The following is an 18,712-nucleotide window of genomic DNA, read 5'->3' as shown; positions in this document are numbered from 1 at the left end:
TCCCACTGAAAAAATCTTCCAAATATTGTTCAGTCCAAGGCTGGAAAATGTGAAGTCTTTAGGTCCGACTGACGTGGACATAGTGTCGCCACAATGACAGAAAAATGTGTTTTGAGAAAAAGGCCCTTGAAATTGCATTCTCCCATATAAGTCTATGGGGGAACATTGAATCAGCGCAATATTTAAACATGTTATTGTGAAGATTAGGTATATTTTCTGTTTCCGGGTAAAAGCTTATATGTTCAGAGACCAATTTGGCCCAAAACCTGAAAACTGAAAAAATTTAGTTTTGCCTGTAGTTTCTCCCCTTAAGAAGTTGTATACACTGTAATGTAGTGGTTGTCAACTGTTGGGCTAGTTCCTGCCTTTCCTCACCAAAAGTCGTCTCCAGTCCCCGGGATGATGTAGACGGGGCCGGGCAGCCCCTGAATGTTGGGGAAGATGTCGCTGTGGTGGATGATGATGGTTTTGATGAGCTCGTTGACGTGGGCCTGGCACGAGACCTGGTCGTGGCCTTCAGGGACCGACATGAGCGTGGGACCGAAGCAGATGGCCAGGTTGTAGGGGTCCATCATGTTGTCCTCGCTGTAATGAGACAAGCTGCGGGCAAGGGGATCGAAACAGGGTGGTTAGTTCAAAGACTTTGTACTAGGAGTGATCCTATTTTCAAATGCATCAATCTGCTTTCCTTTAATCCAATGTCAGTGCTGGATGAAATAATCAATACAGACGGCATACAAGGGGGCGTGGCCAAGCCGAGGGGAAAGGAGGCTTGTTATGGGAATCACAATGTTTCACTATTTTTCTGGCAGAATATTTTGTATTGTTTATTTATTGGTTTATTTGGTTTCGACAGTGCATGTTAATGGGTTTCATGCATGTAAACATACACACTGAATTGCAGCCTTGGGCCTATTTGCATCCGATCGCCCTCTGAAACACACTCTCATTCATCCTGGCATATTGCACATGTTTTTTTTAGTGGTAGTAGAACATGCTAGTAGAATAACTTCTAGCAGTGAATCACGAGCACTAACCCCTGCGCCACCGTGCAGTTATCACACACCAATAAAGTCAAGTAAACATTTGATGTTTTGACACAGCAAATTTTCCAGCAGAAGTGGAAAAAACTGCACTTAAAGCTAGTGTTAGCATTTAGCATGGCTAACGCTAGAATCATGGTTAGCATTCTCCATTATTTATATATTTATGAAGTGTTGAACCACTGCGCTCCTCTTCATATCTGGTGGCGCAGCGGTTAGCGCTCACGCCTCAGAGCTAGAAGGTCCCGGGTTCGACTCCCACCTGGACGGGGCCTTTCTGTGTGGAGTTTGCATGTTCTCCCCGTGTCTGTGTAGGTTTCCTCCGGGTACTCCGGTTTCCCCTACCACTAAAAACATGTACAATAGATTCCCCTCTGGGGCCAGGACTCCCCTGAAAAAGAGATTCCTGATCTCAGCGGGACTATCCTGGTTAAATAAAGGTCAATAATAATAATATTTTTGATTTAGTAGCAAATATAGTCATAATTCAGTAAAATAGGTTCAGAGTATTTTCTTCTCCCCTCTGGCTTCGAACATGGCCTTTATGGGCGATTCCAGGGATGCCGTCTGTATCTATATTAGCCATTAGTCTATTATCCTGTATTAGCCATATTTCGTGTCAAAATACAAAGAAAATATGATACCGTTATCACTACCATTGAGGACTTTGTGCATATTAATGTGTCAAATGTCATTTTTCCATGTAGCACGCTTCAACCAGACCATTTAGAACTCGATATGCAAAAACACTCTATACGTATGTACCTCTGTTTCCATAACAATGAACACATGGGCAGCCACAGAGTTTATGAAATTATTCTGAAGTGCAAAGCCAAAAACTAAAGGAAAGAAGCAGCTAAAAGACAAACTATGAAGGTGAGCCAACAACAGCATTCGTTACGCTAACAGCGGCTAAATGTGTTTCTTAGTGCGGTCTGTTATAGTTAGCTAGCCCGTTTATACTTGTCTAGAGTGGAAATGTGGAAACTTTAGAAGATGGGCCCAACAACATGAGTGTCAGATGCTAAACAGAGGAGCGACTTCAAATTTTAACCGGAGGCAAGACCACAGTGACTAATAAACAGCGAGTGCCTGGTGTACGTGGGAACCGCCGGAGAGGTTCCCACCACCAGCACAAAATGTATCTGCGCTGGCAAACAACAAAGCTTCACTTGAGCCACACAGAAAGCGCACGGCAATTTATTTAGTCAGAAAGTATATTTGTATATCCATGATCACAAATAGAGGGGAATGGAATGGGAATGACACGAGCGCCTTCCAAAAACATCACCAATTGTTCCGATGCTAGAAAGACTATCCAAAAGATAGAGTTGGAAATTGGGCTATGATGTTATAAGACTGACCAGAATCTCCTCCTCTCCACTCTATTAGTTTATACTGTCAGGAATCCCATCTCTTCGGCGTATGTTTATTTCCACATTCAGCGGGTTATTACTGTCCAGTTTAAATAAACAAAGGGCTCACGAGTTTCAGCTTTGTTTATGTCTATTTTGACGAGTCGGTCGGTGCCACGAATTTCTTCTGAAAATGAAAGCGTTGTCCAATAGAATGCGGTGGAGGTGAAACGCGTCGGCTCAGGCCAAAGACACAGCCGTCGATGTCTGTGCAAATAAGGCCGGGGCCGACGTGGAAAAAATTCAGTCCATTCCTCAGAGGCAGCTTTGAGCTCAAGTATGAAGGGAATATTTCTGCAAGCTCGTCTAAGGCCATGTCCGTTTTTGTTTTGTTTTTTTCTCATACAGTGTGCGACTTGTATCTGATCTTGGTTAAGTCACTGATCGTGCTCACAGGGCGCAGTATCGACACTAGCCAGCAGGGGACAGCTGACTTTCACAATATGGACAGGCTCTGTGGACATTTGTGACGTTTGCCTTGGTAATGTTTTAAAGTGCATGTTGCAGGTTTTAATGTTTTTGAAAGTATGACTTATTTAGAAGCATAACATTTGTTGTAATAATTATTCTTTTTATATTATGTATTATTATAGGGCAGAATAGTTATTTTTGTATGATTTTTGAAGCTGCTGACAGGAAGTGATATAGAGATAAGGTTCTGTAGCAGTTTGACTTATTTCCCATTGACATAACATGGTTGGCATAGTCATAGTAGGGGGCGTGACTTCGCCGAGGGGGAAAATAGAATCTTTAGAGAAACATAATTTTCCCTCTTTTTAACCATTTTCTGGTGGAATATCAACTTCTTTATAACATATAAGTAAATTCAAGTCTAAATCGGGCCCATATGGATATTTTCTCACAGCAGATTGTTCAGTAGAAGTGAAAAAACGCTAACTGTTAGCATTAGCCCGATGCTAACATGTAGCATCAAGTTGGCATTCTCCGTTTTTTATGTATTTATGGGCTTTTGAACCACTTTGCTCCCCTCCATGTCTTTGTATCTTTATTTAGTAGAAAACTATATTCATAATTCAGCGTTTGTTACAGTAGTTTTTGAATAATTAGAGAAAATACAAAATTGTTTTCCCCCTTAACTGTTTTCGAAAATGATAATATATGGGCGATTCATCTTTGGAGTCGCCCATATATGGTCAACAGTTAAGGGGGAAAACAATTGAGAAAAATCTCTAATTATTCAAAAACTACTTTAACAATCGCTGAATTATGAATATAGTTTTCTACTAAATAAAGATACAAAGACATGGGGAGGAGCAAAGTAGTTCAACAGCTCATAAATACATAAAAAAACGGAGAATGCTAACTTGATACTATATGTTAGCATCGGGCTAATGCTAACGGTTAGCTAGCACTAGCTACAACTGCCGTTTTTTCACTTCAACTGAACAATCTGCTGTGAGAAAATATCCATATGGGCCCGATTTAGGCTTGACTTTATTTATGTGTGATAAATAAGTTCATATTTCACCAGAAAATGGCTAGAAGAGTGGAAAATTGTTTCTCTAAAGATTCTATTTTCCCCCTCGGCGAAGCCACGCCCCCTTCTATGACGAGATGCCGTCTGTATCTATAAGGAAGTGAAACTTTTAACATCACAAAAATGGTCAAACTAAAGAAATCTGAGTACATATTTTAGAAAAATCTCATCCGCACTTTAAACTTTGTGTTGTTTTCGTAAATGAATTATTTTGTTGACGCTCCTTTTTTTTTAAGACGATAACACAACTGTGACAAGCTAAAAATGGCTCTTTGGAACGAATGTGCAGACGGCGCGTTACTAAAAAAAACACCTGGAAGATTACAGATTACACGCCTATTGTGCGTGTAATCTGTTCGTCAAAAGCTTGATACAAACTGTAAACCTTGATCCCAGTTTTTTTTTTACTGAAACTGACTCAAATCAGACTAAAACTGGACTAAAACTATCACATAGAAAGACTAAAACAAGAGGGGGGCCAAAACACGTGTTAGCAATGCCTCCAGCAATCATTATTTTTAATTGTCTCCTCTGTTAGTCCTTCTCAAAGTTTTCACACCAGGCCTAGATCAAGACAAAGTCAGGGTTAAACCTCGAATGGAAGGTGAACACTCCGATAAATGTTCGAACTCAGACAAAACAATGAATGGAGGAAGATTTACGCACTGGTGCACGGCCCATTTCACATGACTATGCCTAATAATTTCTACGGTTATTCTAAAAACAATAATCCTCCTCGGTAACAGAGCTCGTCCAGTCTCCGCACTGAACAGGCCTCCATTGTGTCCTAACGCCTGTGCGGTCGGGCACTCACTGGCTGAGGAAGGCGAAGAGGTATCTCATGATGACCAGGGTTTTGCTTGGCAGAGGCTGCAGCACTTTCTTTATGTGCACCGCTCGCTCCTGAAGGCTCTCCATGGCTGAAAGACAACAGGGAGGATCGGCCAGTTTGAATACAAGATTTGATTACACAGTTGATCACACTATAGTATTCCTGCCCCTGTACTTGGCCTTATGTTATTTTTGAAATCAGACACTGAAAACATACGGGGTCCTATATGCTTTAAAAACCTTGGCTGTGGCATTTTTTTGGTAGTATAGATTAAAATAATGCATGTGTCTAGAACTGTGGTTCCTGAAGTGGAGTATGGGGGCACCTGGAGGGCCACAGAGGCACTGTAGGGGCCCCTAAAGCTCATCTACAAAACAGGTGCTTTAAAGAGTTAGAAAGGAAATTAATTTATATTTGAAGAGGAAATACACACATGAGTACATAGTCCCTCAAGCTTAAAGGAATAGGCCACTGTTTTTACATACTGAGATATGTTCTTACCTTAGCTTTGACGAGTTCTTTAGGACCGAAATCTGCGCAGTAATCTTCACTTTACTGTGTGGATGCCAAACTACTCCTGGTATTATTACGCCTTACAATATAGTTCCCCCTTTTATCCGCTTAGAAAATCCACAGTGTTTAATTTTGTGTAATTATACTTTGTAGTGGAACACTTCACGCAACCATATTTAAATAGGGAAAACGTGGAAGAGCTTGGTAGCTTCTATCTTGACCAGTTTTGGAGCTATAGAGGAGAGAGGGAGAAGCTAAATGCTAACGCCGTCTGCGCTGTGTTTACGTGATTGAAGGCACGGGTGAAGATCAGACAGGTCCTAAAGAACTCGTCAAAGCTAAGGTAAGAACATATCTCAGTATGTAAAAACGGTGGCCTATTCCTTTAATGCTTGTTATTTTGTGTGTATTCATTCATATTTTTGGTCAGGACTTGGTCTGGGAAATACTTCGAAGACAGGCGTCACATCATTGTAAATGAGCCAGAACTGTAGAGATATTTGCATGACAGGGGAATCACAGTCTTAAAGTATCCACATGCATCATATTGGATCATGCTGTAAGTCCATATAATTTCTGTAACTGTCATAGTACTTGCGTCGACTCAGTGTTAATTTTGACAACATATTTCAATTTAGTTTTAGTCTTAGTCTTTTGACGAAAATGTGATTTGATTTTAGTCTAGTTTTAGTCGACTAAAATTGCAAGTAAATTTAATCGACTAAATTTAAGACGAATTTAGTCGATTTTGCATTGATAATATTCATTATAATCATATTTAATCTTGTTCCTCTGCTTCATGGAGCTGCTACACTTGAACAAAGCACAGAGCTGATCCTTTGGCAGTGAATTTACATGATCTGAGGCTCTTTCAGACGCTCAATAGAAGTTTGGATGATTTTAGTCTCTCCCTTTCATTTTTATTTAGTCTTATTTTAGTCGACTAAAACATCTGGACATTTTAGTCATAGTTTTAGTCTCATGAGAAACTTTTAATTTAGTTTTAGTCCAATTTTAGTCGTCAAAAATAACACTAAAATTAAGACTATAGAATATTTTAGTCGACAAAATTAACACTGCGTCGACTTCACAGCAACTTATAAAAACTCACTAAAGTTCTGACTGTACTCTAAAGGCGACATGGAAGGACTGCAAAGGTAAGTCTTTCCTAATAACAATGACGCTTGAGCCGGTGCAGAACCTCCTCAGTGAGTGTATATCAGCTGCTGTGGACGTTAGCACTAGCCGTAGCCTCGTTAGCATTGGTGAATTTCTAGCGATTGGTCTATTCATTATGGAATCATGACTGTACTACAGAGATGGTATGGCCTTCCAGCAATATGATAAATTAAGATGGCTGAGATTCCCCTTTCACGCTCATTTACACCTGTCCCACCATGTCCCGACTTCCGACCATTCACACTTGTTTGAGACTTGCTGTGAATGCGCAAAGGGACCGAACATGGATTTCGGAACTGATGCATCTTCACTTTTCTTTAATCCCTAAACTCCCACCTGAACCGAGCACATTTTCTCCAGTTTGGCTTTACCCCAGTCCAAAAGCTTCTGGAAAAAAGGTGTGAAAATAGCAACAAAACTGAGACAAAAACAATGATGGAAATGTGACAAAAAAGTGATGAAAAATGGACGGAAAAATGACAAAAATGTGACCAAAAAATTACAAAAAAATGACAAAAATGTGATAAGAATTTGACAAAAAAATGACAAAAATGTGACAAAAATGTGATAAAAAATGACAGAAATGTGACAAAAAAAATGACAAAAATGTGACAAAAATGTGATAAAAATTTGACAAAAAAATGACAGAAATGTGACAAAAAAATGACAAAAATATGACAAAAATGTGATAAAAATCTGACAAAAAAATGACAAAAATGTGACAAAATATGACAGATAAATAACAAAAATGTGATAAGAATTTGACAAAAAATTGACCAAAAAATGACCAAAAAATGAACAAAAAATAACAAAAATGTGACAAAAATGTGACAAAAATGTGACAAAAAAATGACAAAAAAGTGACAAAAATGTGACAAAAATGCGATAAAAAACATTGATGAAAAAATGACAAAAATGTGACAAAATATGACGATGAAATGACAAAAAAGTTAGTACCCAACAAAAAAATGAGGAAAAAGATCCTCTCGGTTCAGGTGGGAGTTAAGAGGTTAAGACATTTCATGCACATAAATCGCCCAAATCTAAATAATGGATTGGTTTTACTTTGTTGCTCTATTAGATACAAATACTTCTTCAGAGGGGATTTTGGATCTTGTTTAGTTTTTTAATAAGCTACAAAATTGCAAAAAAAAGTTAAAAAAATCTATTAAAAAAAAGAAAAACGCTGCCTTTTTGTGGTTGAAAGCTCAATAAATCAGGGTAGGAATTAGATATATGAAATAAAATCCCTATGATCAAACTTTCCAGTCTTCTTCTTCAACAATATTTTGAAGGTTTTGAGTTTCCAGAGGACATGCATCTAATCCGTCCTGTCCCGTAGCCCCAGTATAGGAAGCGCACAAAGACAGAGCGAGGTTTTGCACGTACAGACGCAGGAGATGAGGTCATGGAAGACTTCCTTTGGGAACAGCGCAGTGTCCAGGCCTCTGAAGTACAGCTTCAGCACTCCGGCGATCGAGTCCATGTCGTGGTCGTTCTGATCTCCGGCCAACGGGTCCTCCCCTTTAACAGGACGAGACGGCAGAGAGGGAGACGTTAAAGAACTTCAGAGGAATTAGGGATAAACCGAGACAGACACCAGTTACCAGAGGTGGGAGACTCGAGTCACATGACTTGACTCGAGTCGCAATTTTCGGGACTTGAGACTTACTTGACCAAAGCTGCAAAAAGACTTGACTTGACTTGGGACTTGCTGTTTGTGACTCGAGACTTAACTTGGACTTGAGGCCAATGACTCTCAATGACTTGCTGTGACTTTATAGTTATTATTTATTTGAGTGAAACTGTCGAAAGATCAAGAATCATTGTGTAAAAGCGGCGCATCTATGTTTACATATGGTAATTATCCACATGCGTGTTCGGTTTCCCGACACAGCGCTTCTAATCAATACAGCGCGAAAATACAGGAGGAAATACGACGTCGAAATACGTGCATTAAAAGTTTTCTAAAGACAGTGAAGAGGTGGAGATTTACGGACAGGAAAATGTTTGAAACAATGGACTGAACCTACAGTGCAGATGGAGCCTCCAGAACCACGATGAGTAAGAGCTGATTAATCAACAGAAATCTTGGGGCTTTTCGATGTTTTAAGGCGTTCACACAAAGTTTACAGCATTTAGTGGCTATTTTACGCATCCGCACAGAGCCCAGTGACAGCGGGACTGAAGGCTACACGGAATCTATTTTGAGCAGGGGCGAATCCGAGTATACAGGGGCTGGGGCAGTACAGGGGAACCACTGACAGAAAAACTGCCAGAAACTAACAAAAATAAAAATATTATTTTATATTTATGTTTCAGACTGCAGGGAAAAGCAGCTCATATTTAAAATACTATATTTCATATTTTTTAAGTCGCCCCCCCCGGGCCCCCTTCCTTAAAATGCTGTCCCAGCAATTGTGTACATAGACTGTTTATTTATAATACATATATTTTGAATGTTGTGGCGTCTAAATATTAATTAGACTTTAAATCCAAATCCATGAGTTTTTAAAAGTTTGATTTTAGCCTAAATTTTCAAAATTACGGCATCTTGAGAAAGCACTTTTTATTTTCAAGATTAAACACATGAAAAGTAGACACGCTGGCGTTTGTGACTTGAGGCGACTTGAAGCAAGACTTGACTTGAGTTGACAAAAGCTATGACTTGACTTGACTTGACTTGACTTGACCCCATGACAGACTGACTTGGACTTACTTGAGACTTGGACCTTCACGACTTGGACTTGACTCGAGACTTGCATTTAGTGACTTACTCCCACCTCTGCCAGTTACCACCTCGATTATAAACTACAGGCTCTTTAGGGTGTTGTGATGTCAGGTGAATGTAACCCACGGTGCCATACCTCTCTCAAAGGCGTTCTTGATGTCGTTGACCTCCACCTGGGACCCGGACACTCTGAAGATGCCCTCGTGCTGCAGGCCTAGACACGCAAACACACACCAGACGTTGCTGCAGTTGTTTACGGCTGTTTTATAGAAGAAACTAGAGCGACTAGACTAAAGGGATCGTCCTCACCGTGTCGACTGATGAAGCGGATGCAGCTCTCCACCATCAGAGGGATGGCTTCACCAGAGTCCTACCACAGAAGATACATGAGAACTATCCGTGACAGTTTGTCTCAACATATTCCAAAAGCAAAGTAAGATCAATCAAGGGGAAACTCAAATTAATCCAGGTTTGGGGAAATAAATCTGTTAAGAAATGGTGAAGAAACAGAGCAATAATGAAACAACCCATTGTGGAAATCAGGGAAATGATTTGTTTCCAAGTGAAAGTTTATGTTTTGAGGGAACAAACTGGCCCTAAATGTAAAAAAAAATAAAGCTATCTCTACCATGGTTTGAGAACTACTGCTCTTGCACTTTTATGAGTGGAATTGTTGGATTAGGAATACAGTGAATTCGTTTTACCGAAGCGACAGGAGAGAGACAGGTGTAAACCCTCGGGGACGGTCTGTTGCTATGAGACACTTTTCTCTCCGTTTGTGCAGCTTTTCCTTCATAAATCTCACAGTCGCAGTGGTTTCTACACATGTAATAGATAATACATGCTTATAATGTAATATGAATGAGATTGTGACCTATATAGGACTGATTATATGAATAAAATGCAATGGCGCTGATATCCGTGTTGTCAGCGTCAAAAGGTATTAAGGTATCCACAAGGGGGAGACAGGACGAGAGCTGTCAGTGAGGGGGGCTGCTCCATCCACAGTGGAAAGAAAGAAAAATAGAGATATATTTTGACAAAGAAAAATATATTGCAAGTTTTAATGTATTTTCAAGTTTAAAAATAAGGCATTTTAAGCATATCAATGGTCCAAGTGTGCGTATTTAGTCTTAATTTTAGTCATAGTGATATTTTCGACGACTAAAATTGGACTAAAACTAAATTAAACGTTTCTCATGAGACTAAAACTATGACTAAAATGTCCAGATATTTTAGTCGACTAAAATAAGACTAAATAAAATGAAAAGGAGAGACTAAAATCCTCCAAACTTCTATTGACCGTCTGAAAGAGCCTCAGATCATTTAAATTCACTGCCAAATGAACAGGTTTGTGCTTTATTCATGTGGAGCAGCTCCATGAAGCAGAGAAACAATTAAATATGATTATAATGAATATTATAAATATAAGTCGACTAAATTAGTCTAAAATTCAGTCGACTAAATTGACATGTAATTTTAGTCGACTAAAACTAGACTGAAATTGCAAAGATTTTTTTGACTAAATCTCGACTAAAATATATTAGGTTTTAGTCAAAAGACTAAGACTAAAACTAAAATAAAATATGTTATAAAAATTAACACTGTTTACCTATTCTGGCTGGTTGGGCTAAAAATGTGAAAAAAAAATGGATGGAGCCAGGTCTAAAATTATGATTTTACTTTTACTTTTACATTTAGTTTTTATAGTACTACTTTAAAGTATGTGAGATTGCAGAATCAAGTTAAAGTTATTGTTGGTAACTGAATTCAAGCTGCTCATGTAGCCCCTTATATAAATTAATTAATATTTTTTTATAGAAGGATCTCACAGGATATTTCAAGAGAATCAACCATCATTTTAGTATTTCTGTGTTTCTCTACCTGCTTCCGTAAAGCCGAGTTCCTCCGTCCGCTGAAACACATAGTGAAAAATGCATGAGTCCCCATTCTATTAGGCCTCGTCTAAAGATGTATTTTCAAGCGAGGGTCTGGTGAAGCACGTTTTGTCCACGTGCGCAGAAATATGAAGTCTAGTGCTATCTTTGGCCCGTTTCCTGAGCACGCCACACCTACCTGGCGAGGCAACAGTCCGTCTTTTGACCTGAAGGAGACAGGAAAGAGCAGAGAGGATGTGACACGGTTAGAGCCGGGCGCAGGAGGAAACGGTTTCACATGCAGGCGACGTGTACTCAATGTTTTGCAGTGACAGAACAAGGTCAGTTCTAAAGGCTAGTTTATCATGAGTCACACAAACTATCGACTGAGAACCGCATTTTTGCCATAAACTAAAATAAGGGCAGAATCATAATTCGAATGACACTGCACTCACTTTCTCCCAGCGTCTTGTCGATGAGGTCGTGCTTGGCCTCCAGTTTGGTGATCAGGTTCCTGCCCTCCAGAAACTCTTTCAGCTTCTACAACCACAAAGACACACAGTATTTAGGTGAGAGCATCGCACATTCACTCCTTTACATGACTATTACACGTTAGATTAAGGTAGACTTTAATGCCGTCACAGGGATCTGCATCGAACCCATCCAAAAATCACTTTTTGTTGATCTCCAATCGATTTCACATGTTTTGCGGATTTCTATTCTCACTCGTGGTAGTTATGCATCTAGCAGCCAGCCAACACAAAATATAATATAGGAGCCCCTTGTGAACTTTTGCTTGGGGCCCCAGGGCACCCTTGCTACGCCACTGACCGCTCACCAAAAAAGCAACAGACACAAAACAGCAAGAAACTTGTTCCAATCACAAAGAATGATGAATTTATCCTTTTGATTTTTTTTTTTATGCTGTGTGCGTGTTTCTTGACTGGAAACAACTGAGGCGGCTTTTTAAAGATTTAATGTGTCTATAGAACTATAAGCAGAGGTGGGAGTAAGTCACTAAATCCAAGTCTCGAGTCAAGTCCAAGTCGTGAAGGTCCAAGTCCCAAGTAAGTCCAAGTCAATCGGTCAAGTCAAGTCAAGTCAAGTCAAGTCAAGTCAAGTCAAGTCTTGCTTTAGCCGGCAAGTCACCTCAAGTCAAAAACGCCAGCGTGACTACTTTTCATGTGTTTAATCTTGAAAATAACAAGTGCTTTCTCAAGATACTGTAATTTTAAAAATTTAGGCTAAAATCAAGCTTTTTAAAATCTCATGGATTTGGATTTAAAGTCTAATTAATATTTAAACGCCACAACATTCAAAACATATGTATTATAAATAAACAGTCTATGTACAAAATTGCTGGGACAGCATTTTAAGGCTATGATTTGCTATGACTATAAAGTCACAGCGAGTCATTGAGAGTCATTGGCCTCAAGTCCAAGTTAAGTCTCGAGTCACAAACAGCAAGTCCCAAGTCAAGTAAAGTCTTTTTGCAGCTTTGGTCAAATAAGTCTCAAGTCCCGAAAATTGCGACTCGAGTCAAGTCATGTGACTCGGGTCTCCCACCTCTGACTATAAGTATACAATGATGCCCGAGACCTTCCAGAATATCATATAATGTTAAGGGGCTGTCCCGTAGTTCAGTTGAATTGTGTCCAAATGCTTACAATTGGAGTTTATATTACCTTATTATTGATAATGAATATATTAATTATATTTAACATATCTATGACAATTCACCATTAATCCAATTATTATCTCAAAAGTGAGATAAATATGAATGGATTGACAGCGCCAGTGAAAGCTACTGTCCAAAGGAGATTTAGTGCATAAATATTGAACGTACGGTGAAGTAGAACTGCTCGGTCTCCTGCTGGTTGGCCCGGCGTTTGGCCAGGCTGGGTTTGCTCAGGTAGGACTCGCTGAAGGAGGACTTGACGGACTCCATGCTGTTGCTGTGGTGAAAGCACTCGGACACGTCGTAGTCGTCCACCGTCACCATGTCCTGGATCGTGGACAGAGTCGCCTCCATCGTCTTCTTCACCTAGAGATTGAACGGTTTGTGAATAGTCAGCGATGTTGAGACATTCCAATATGGCGGGCGGAGTTACTGAGACAACGCTGTACCTCGTCATTCTCGATCTTGAGCGTGGAGAGTCTGCACTGGAGCTGCTGACATCTCTGCAGCAGTTCACCTTCCAGAGGCTGCTGCGCACACACCACTCCCATCTGTAGATCACAAAAAACATTACTACATTTGCAAGAATATGGAAAAAAAACATTCAAATATAAAAACAAAAATGACTACTGCAGGGATCAGGGAAGTCTCCTTGATCCCCAAAGCTTATTTTATGGACATTACCACATGTAAAGCGTCTTTGAGTGTCCAGAAAAGCGCTATATAAAACCGATGCATTATCATCATTATTATTATTATTATTGATGTAGAAATACAGTACAAACACGCAGCTAGGTTTGGTAGCATCGGTGCTGTCACTCTGCTCGGATATTTCAAACAAACCAGATTATGGTCGGCCTAAAAACATGACTTAAAACTGAGAGAGACAGGCGAGGAAAAGCGGCCCACGCTTGGTATTGCAAAACAGAAGCATCAGGAGGCGCTGCGGCAGCATTAGTACCTGGTCTCCCATGTGAGACTGGAAGTCGAACTTTGCCGGAGGACAGAACACGTTGTTGTACGTCTCCATCAGCCTCTGCTTGTCCCCGTTGGGCTCCAGGACCTCAGCGGCGCCCTCTAGAGCCTCCAGGCCGGTGTGTTTGGACGTCTCCACGTTCTGTTCGGCCGAGAGGTACGTCCTGAGCGCCCGGTGCAGGGAGGCGTGGTATCCCAGGTCACAGCACTGCACCGAACAGGGCGAGATTAGACACATTAGACACATTATCTATACATCTGGCAAGCTTGATGAAAAGAATTGTAATTGTGACGGTAGCTTGTATGAAAGCAGGGCAACGAATATCTGCACTCACGTCGATGATGTCCGAGAGGTCGTGGATGTAGTATTTAAACACGCAGCTGTTGGTGGCCTCCAGAGCCAGGAGGTACTCGTTCCTGGCTTTGATCGCCTTCAGCTTGTTCTCCGTGTACTTGGCTTGTCTCTGAAGAGAAAAGACACAGCATGAATTACAAACACTGTGCTGGAATGATCAGACCAGGTCACAAAGACGGTGTGTTTTCCGACTGCTTCTGATCAGAATTGCCGACTTCAAGGCAGCTTTTACATTCACCTGCTGTGGGGTCTACAAAGAACCCAAATTGAGAAATACAGTACAGTTAGATATACATAATGGCACTGACTAAACCCCTTTGAAAACTACGAAAGGAATCAATGACTTCTTACAATATTTACTCAGCGTTTCTAATATAAAGAACTGAGGGCTGCACGCTCTGTGGATTCCGCTGTCCAGCCGTGACTGAACCCACTCTCACGGGGGGAACCGCGGCGAGGCTTCGGGATAACGAGAGTATTGATCGTGGATTGACGGACTGCGGAGGGAATCATGTGTCAGGACAGAGCCGGCTCACGGTTCAACGCTCGCCTCAAATCAATCAATGAGACGTGAAGCGGACGGGAGGGGAACAGGTGGGGGAGATTACACAGCGTTTGCAGAGTCAGGCTTGAGACGGGACGAAATAACGGATTGAATAAAGCAATAGATCACGTAAAATAGGCTGGTCGGTCAATTTACAAAGACAGATGCAAAGACAGATGCAAAGACAGATGCAAAGACAGATGCAAAGACAGATGCAAAGACAGATGCAAAGACGGATGCAAAGACGGATGCAAAGACAGATGCAAAGACAGATGCAAAGACAGATGCAAAGACAGATGCAAAGACAGATGCAAGGACAGATGCAAAGACAGATGCAAGGACAGATGCAAAGACAGATGCAAAGACAGATGCTTGGAATTTTCCCTTTGTGTTGCAGAGGTTTTAATAAGCAGATCAACTTTAGTGCCTTAACATTAAAGGACATATACCCGTTTTGTTTATTGGACCAGTGGAATAAGCAGACAAACTTGGCTGTTAATACTGTTTGTGGCGCTAGCCCGCAGCTAGCTTTACCCATTAGCTTCTTCTAGGGCTGAAACAACTAATCGATTAATCGACAACTAATCGATTACTAAAATAGTTGTCAACTATTCCAGTAATCGATTAATTGTTTTCTAGTAAACACAGACTAAAATTGAGCAAAAAAGACATGACAACTATGTATTTTGGATGAAAACCTACTATGTTTTTCAAAGTTAGGGTCTGCAGTGTTTTATACATCGTAAATTTCATAAATATCTGTCTTGGTCTCGTCCAATCAAAGCAGAATTAGCACAAAGAGCCTCCTACAAACGTTTACTTTAAGTTTACTCCATCCACGTGTCCTCAAGCGGCGCCACTTTAGCTCTATGTGATAAAAAAATTTGAAAAAAATACAATTTCAATGCACCTTTCACAGCCAAGCGATAAATCGATTAATCGTATAAATAATCGGTCTAAATTGATTTCCAAAATAATCGTTAGTTGCAGCCCTGGCTTCTTTGTGATTCTATTAGTGTGTATTACGCTTCCGGCCAGGGGCAGGCAAAGTTGCAATTGTGGTTTTCTGGCCTGAGACACCAGGGGGAGATGAAAGACCCCCCCAATCACCCCATTAACACTTGTCTTAGCCCCAAAAAGGACTACGAAAATGATGTATTAAGGTAAACTAGTTACTTAGTACTGCTTTAAAGGCGAGCTATTAAGCAAAGTGAACTTTAGAGATTTCTACCATGTTGAAATGTTGTCGTCTCATCAAAAAACATACCCAGAGCTTTGTTTTGAGCCGCTAGTGCTTGTTTCAGGAATCTTTGCTTCTTCTTCAGTGTTTATTGCAACACATACAGACATATACACGACAGCCACACGGGCTGACCGGTCTTTCTTTTTTTTCTTTTTTTCCTCTTCAATGAAACAGCTGCACAGAGAAGGAGAGGAACAGGAGGGGGGTGGGAGAGGCTGGGGATACCTTGTAAATATCAGGAAGTGAGACTACTGCGTATTTAGTTTCAGCGGTTTTAGATCAATATGGCATTTTCTAACAAACAAGTGTAAGATGGTGATAAAGATGTGCTTAAGATAGAACAACTGTACAACAAATGTCTTACTGTACTAAAATGTAGTACCTAAACATGATCACTGCCATTTCTCAGGACTTTAGTGAAGGTTCATTTAAAATTTAGGGGGCTGATCAAGGTCAAACAAAGATAATGAGGATAGTTTGAACAGAGGAAGAGTTGCTGGAGAATCCGTCGTCCAGCGCCCCCCTCTGGCGGACACGTGAAAAAAACGTGCTTATGGTGTTTACGGAGCGACATGCGTGCTTTGTGCGTTGCATCACTTTGAAGAGGATGAGCTCATTAGCCGAGATCCCATTCAAAAAGACGGCGCCCGAGGCTACCGTGACTTTGTTCACAAATAAACACAAAGCTCGTTTATTTACACTGCAACAGAAACATGGAATTAATCACTTAACCCGGCATGTTTCTGCTGCCTCACCGGGAACAGGAAGATACAGTCTATAATTGATACAAGGCACTACTGACCATCTGCGTCTGACCCACCGAGCTGTACTGAAGCTCCAGCAAGGACTGGACGTTAGCGCTGCAGTCTTTAGCCCCATCTGTGGGACTAACTTCATAGTCGAGAGATGAGCCAAACTGGAAGTCAGGCACCAGGGAATAGAAAGGCTAATGGCTAACGTAAATAAAACAGCCAAAGAGACGCGCAGCCAAGAAGGAGCAGTCAGAGGATCATAGAGGACATTATTACACATGGACAAGAGTTTCATTCAGCAAAAGGATCCCCAGAGCGGCAACAGAAAGCAGCAGGCAGGAAGTGGGTTTAAATTGACTTCTGGGAGCGGCTGTTGAGTTTGATTTGTCTGTTTTCTTTCATATAAATGTGTTTTTGCCAGTATTTCGGAATGTGTACAGTTGTTATCGCATGAAACTCTAAGGCTGCGTCTGAAACCATCACTTTATATCCTCTAAGCACTAACACTAGCAGCTAACTCCTTAACCTTTCATGGGGTCGACTGTTAGATCTGTGCAGTTAGGGAACTAGAGCTTCAGCAGCATTTGCACAATCCGTCCATCCTTAAACAGGGGAAAGGGAAGTGACATCACCAACAGCTGTTTTTCTTCTTCTTTAAAGTTATAGGTGGAGTGCAGGTCAAACAAAAGTGCATGTCGCCCCCTACTGTACAGTGTCCAACAACAACATAGTGTCCAAACAAAGACATTTAAGGAGAAAAATAAATCCAAATGATCCATATATTTCCCTTTAGTGTTATTTTATTTCAACAGCTGTTTCATAAAGCTACATTATGCAAATGATCCATGTGGCTTAAGTTTCTGCTAAATGAAAACAAAAGCATTTCATCCGTTTACTGAGTTTACTCTTTAACACTGACATGTGACTGAGCTGTGGCGACGACAACATGGATTTTGTCACTTTTATAAAGTTTGGCTTGTGCAGAATCTTAATTTTTAATTATTATTATTTTTATTATTAAATGTGCTCCTGTCAATCAACAGTGGTTGCGGTTGAATCACTCGAGGGTGGGGGCGAGGGGGGTGGGGGGTTTGGCGCAGTGGCTTGTGGGATGGCACATAGCTCCTAATCACCGGTTAGTTGGCATCAGAGGTCCCTATGCTAAAGTGGCCATGATAGTTAGCATCAGAGGTCCCTATGCTAAAGTGGCCATGATAGTTAGCATCAGAGGTCCCTATGCTAAAGTGGCCATGATAGTTAGCATCAAGGCTCCTTTTCCTAACTACTTCCTACGCTGACGCACATCCGGTTTGGCGTAAGAGCTCTTAGCAATCTGCTCGTTTCGGACGCAGCATGAACCTTACTGAATATGCTCTGTATACGCAATGTTTTTGGCTAGCTTCGTGTTGGCCAGTAGAAGGGTGTTTCAGGGTTCTTTGTGTTCAAATTTTAAACTAAATTTTAACTTATAAGATAAATGTCAATCTGAGAGTGTTTAAATTGTTTTCAGATGATATGGTGATATTGACTAGCTTCTAGCTTCAAAACTAAAACTCAGTCTCCTCCAGTGAAATATTTATATCCTGAGTAAGGTTTTTACAATGTTTTAAGTAATTATTATTCACAGCTGTTTGTTTTCTGCCAAGTACCGTTAAATATTGATTTCTTTCAATGACACACACCTCCATAGTAATAAAACAAAGGAAGCAGTCGTTCCCAGGAAGTTGGCATCATGTTGGCATGCAACGTTCTGTGCACAGCCTACATGAGTCACAGTTTGCAAGAAAACCAGTATTCAGTATTCAGCGTAAGCCAAGTCATATCTATCTGCTGCTTCACTGTCGACTAACGGCCATTCAGACAATGACATTACTTTCTCACTGTTCGAAACAACCAGTTAGCAACATTCATTGTTCTATATGTGGCTAAAGGCCCCATCCTGACTTTGCTCTAGTAGTGGAAAGAAATGTGTTTTGTCCTTCAGTATTTAAGTAAATTTAAGTCAAAGCTGACACTTGTGAAACATGACTTTGGGCTGTGTATCTGTTTAGCGTGTGTATCCCTCATGGACTAGCAT

The 18,712-nt window shown here is 40.7% G+C and overlaps 1 protein-coding gene across 3 annotated transcripts in view; it reads right to left on the bottom strand.

Moving 5' to 3' along the window:
- srgap2 (SLIT-ROBO Rho GTPase activating protein 2) overlaps window positions 1-18,712 on the bottom strand; it is a 133,864-nt gene that overhangs the window by 7,447 nt on the left and 107,705 nt on the right. For all 3 annotated transcript variants that reach the window (XM_079582145.1, XM_079582146.1, XM_079582147.1), the window contains exons 6-17: window positions 14,077-14,205; window positions 13,728-13,949; window positions 13,216-13,317; window positions 12,935-13,132; window positions 11,544-11,628; window positions 11,288-11,315; window positions 11,096-11,126; window positions 9,521-9,581; window positions 9,348-9,425; window positions 7,870-8,004; window positions 4,771-4,876; window positions 376-600 (exon numbers count right to left, since the gene is read on the bottom strand). In XM_079582145.1, coding sequence (XP_079438271.1) covers window positions 376-600; window positions 4,771-4,876; window positions 7,870-8,004; window positions 9,348-9,425; window positions 9,521-9,581; window positions 11,096-11,126; window positions 11,288-11,315; window positions 11,544-11,628; window positions 12,935-13,132; window positions 13,216-13,317; window positions 13,728-13,949; window positions 14,077-14,205 — 1,400 coding nt within the window. The remainder of the gene's footprint in view (window positions 1-375; window positions 601-4,770; window positions 4,877-7,869; window positions 8,005-9,347; window positions 9,426-9,520; window positions 9,582-11,095; window positions 11,127-11,287; window positions 11,316-11,543; window positions 11,629-12,934; window positions 13,133-13,215; window positions 13,318-13,727; window positions 13,950-14,076; window positions 14,206-18,712) is intronic.

This window comes from Gobius niger (genome assembly GCF_951799975.1).
Source record: "Gobius niger genome assembly, chromosome: 24".
NCBI classification, from domain to species: Eukaryota; Metazoa; Chordata; class Actinopteri; order Gobiiformes; family Gobiidae; genus Gobius; species Gobius niger.
This window is presented reverse-complemented; position numbering and strand designations above follow the sequence as displayed.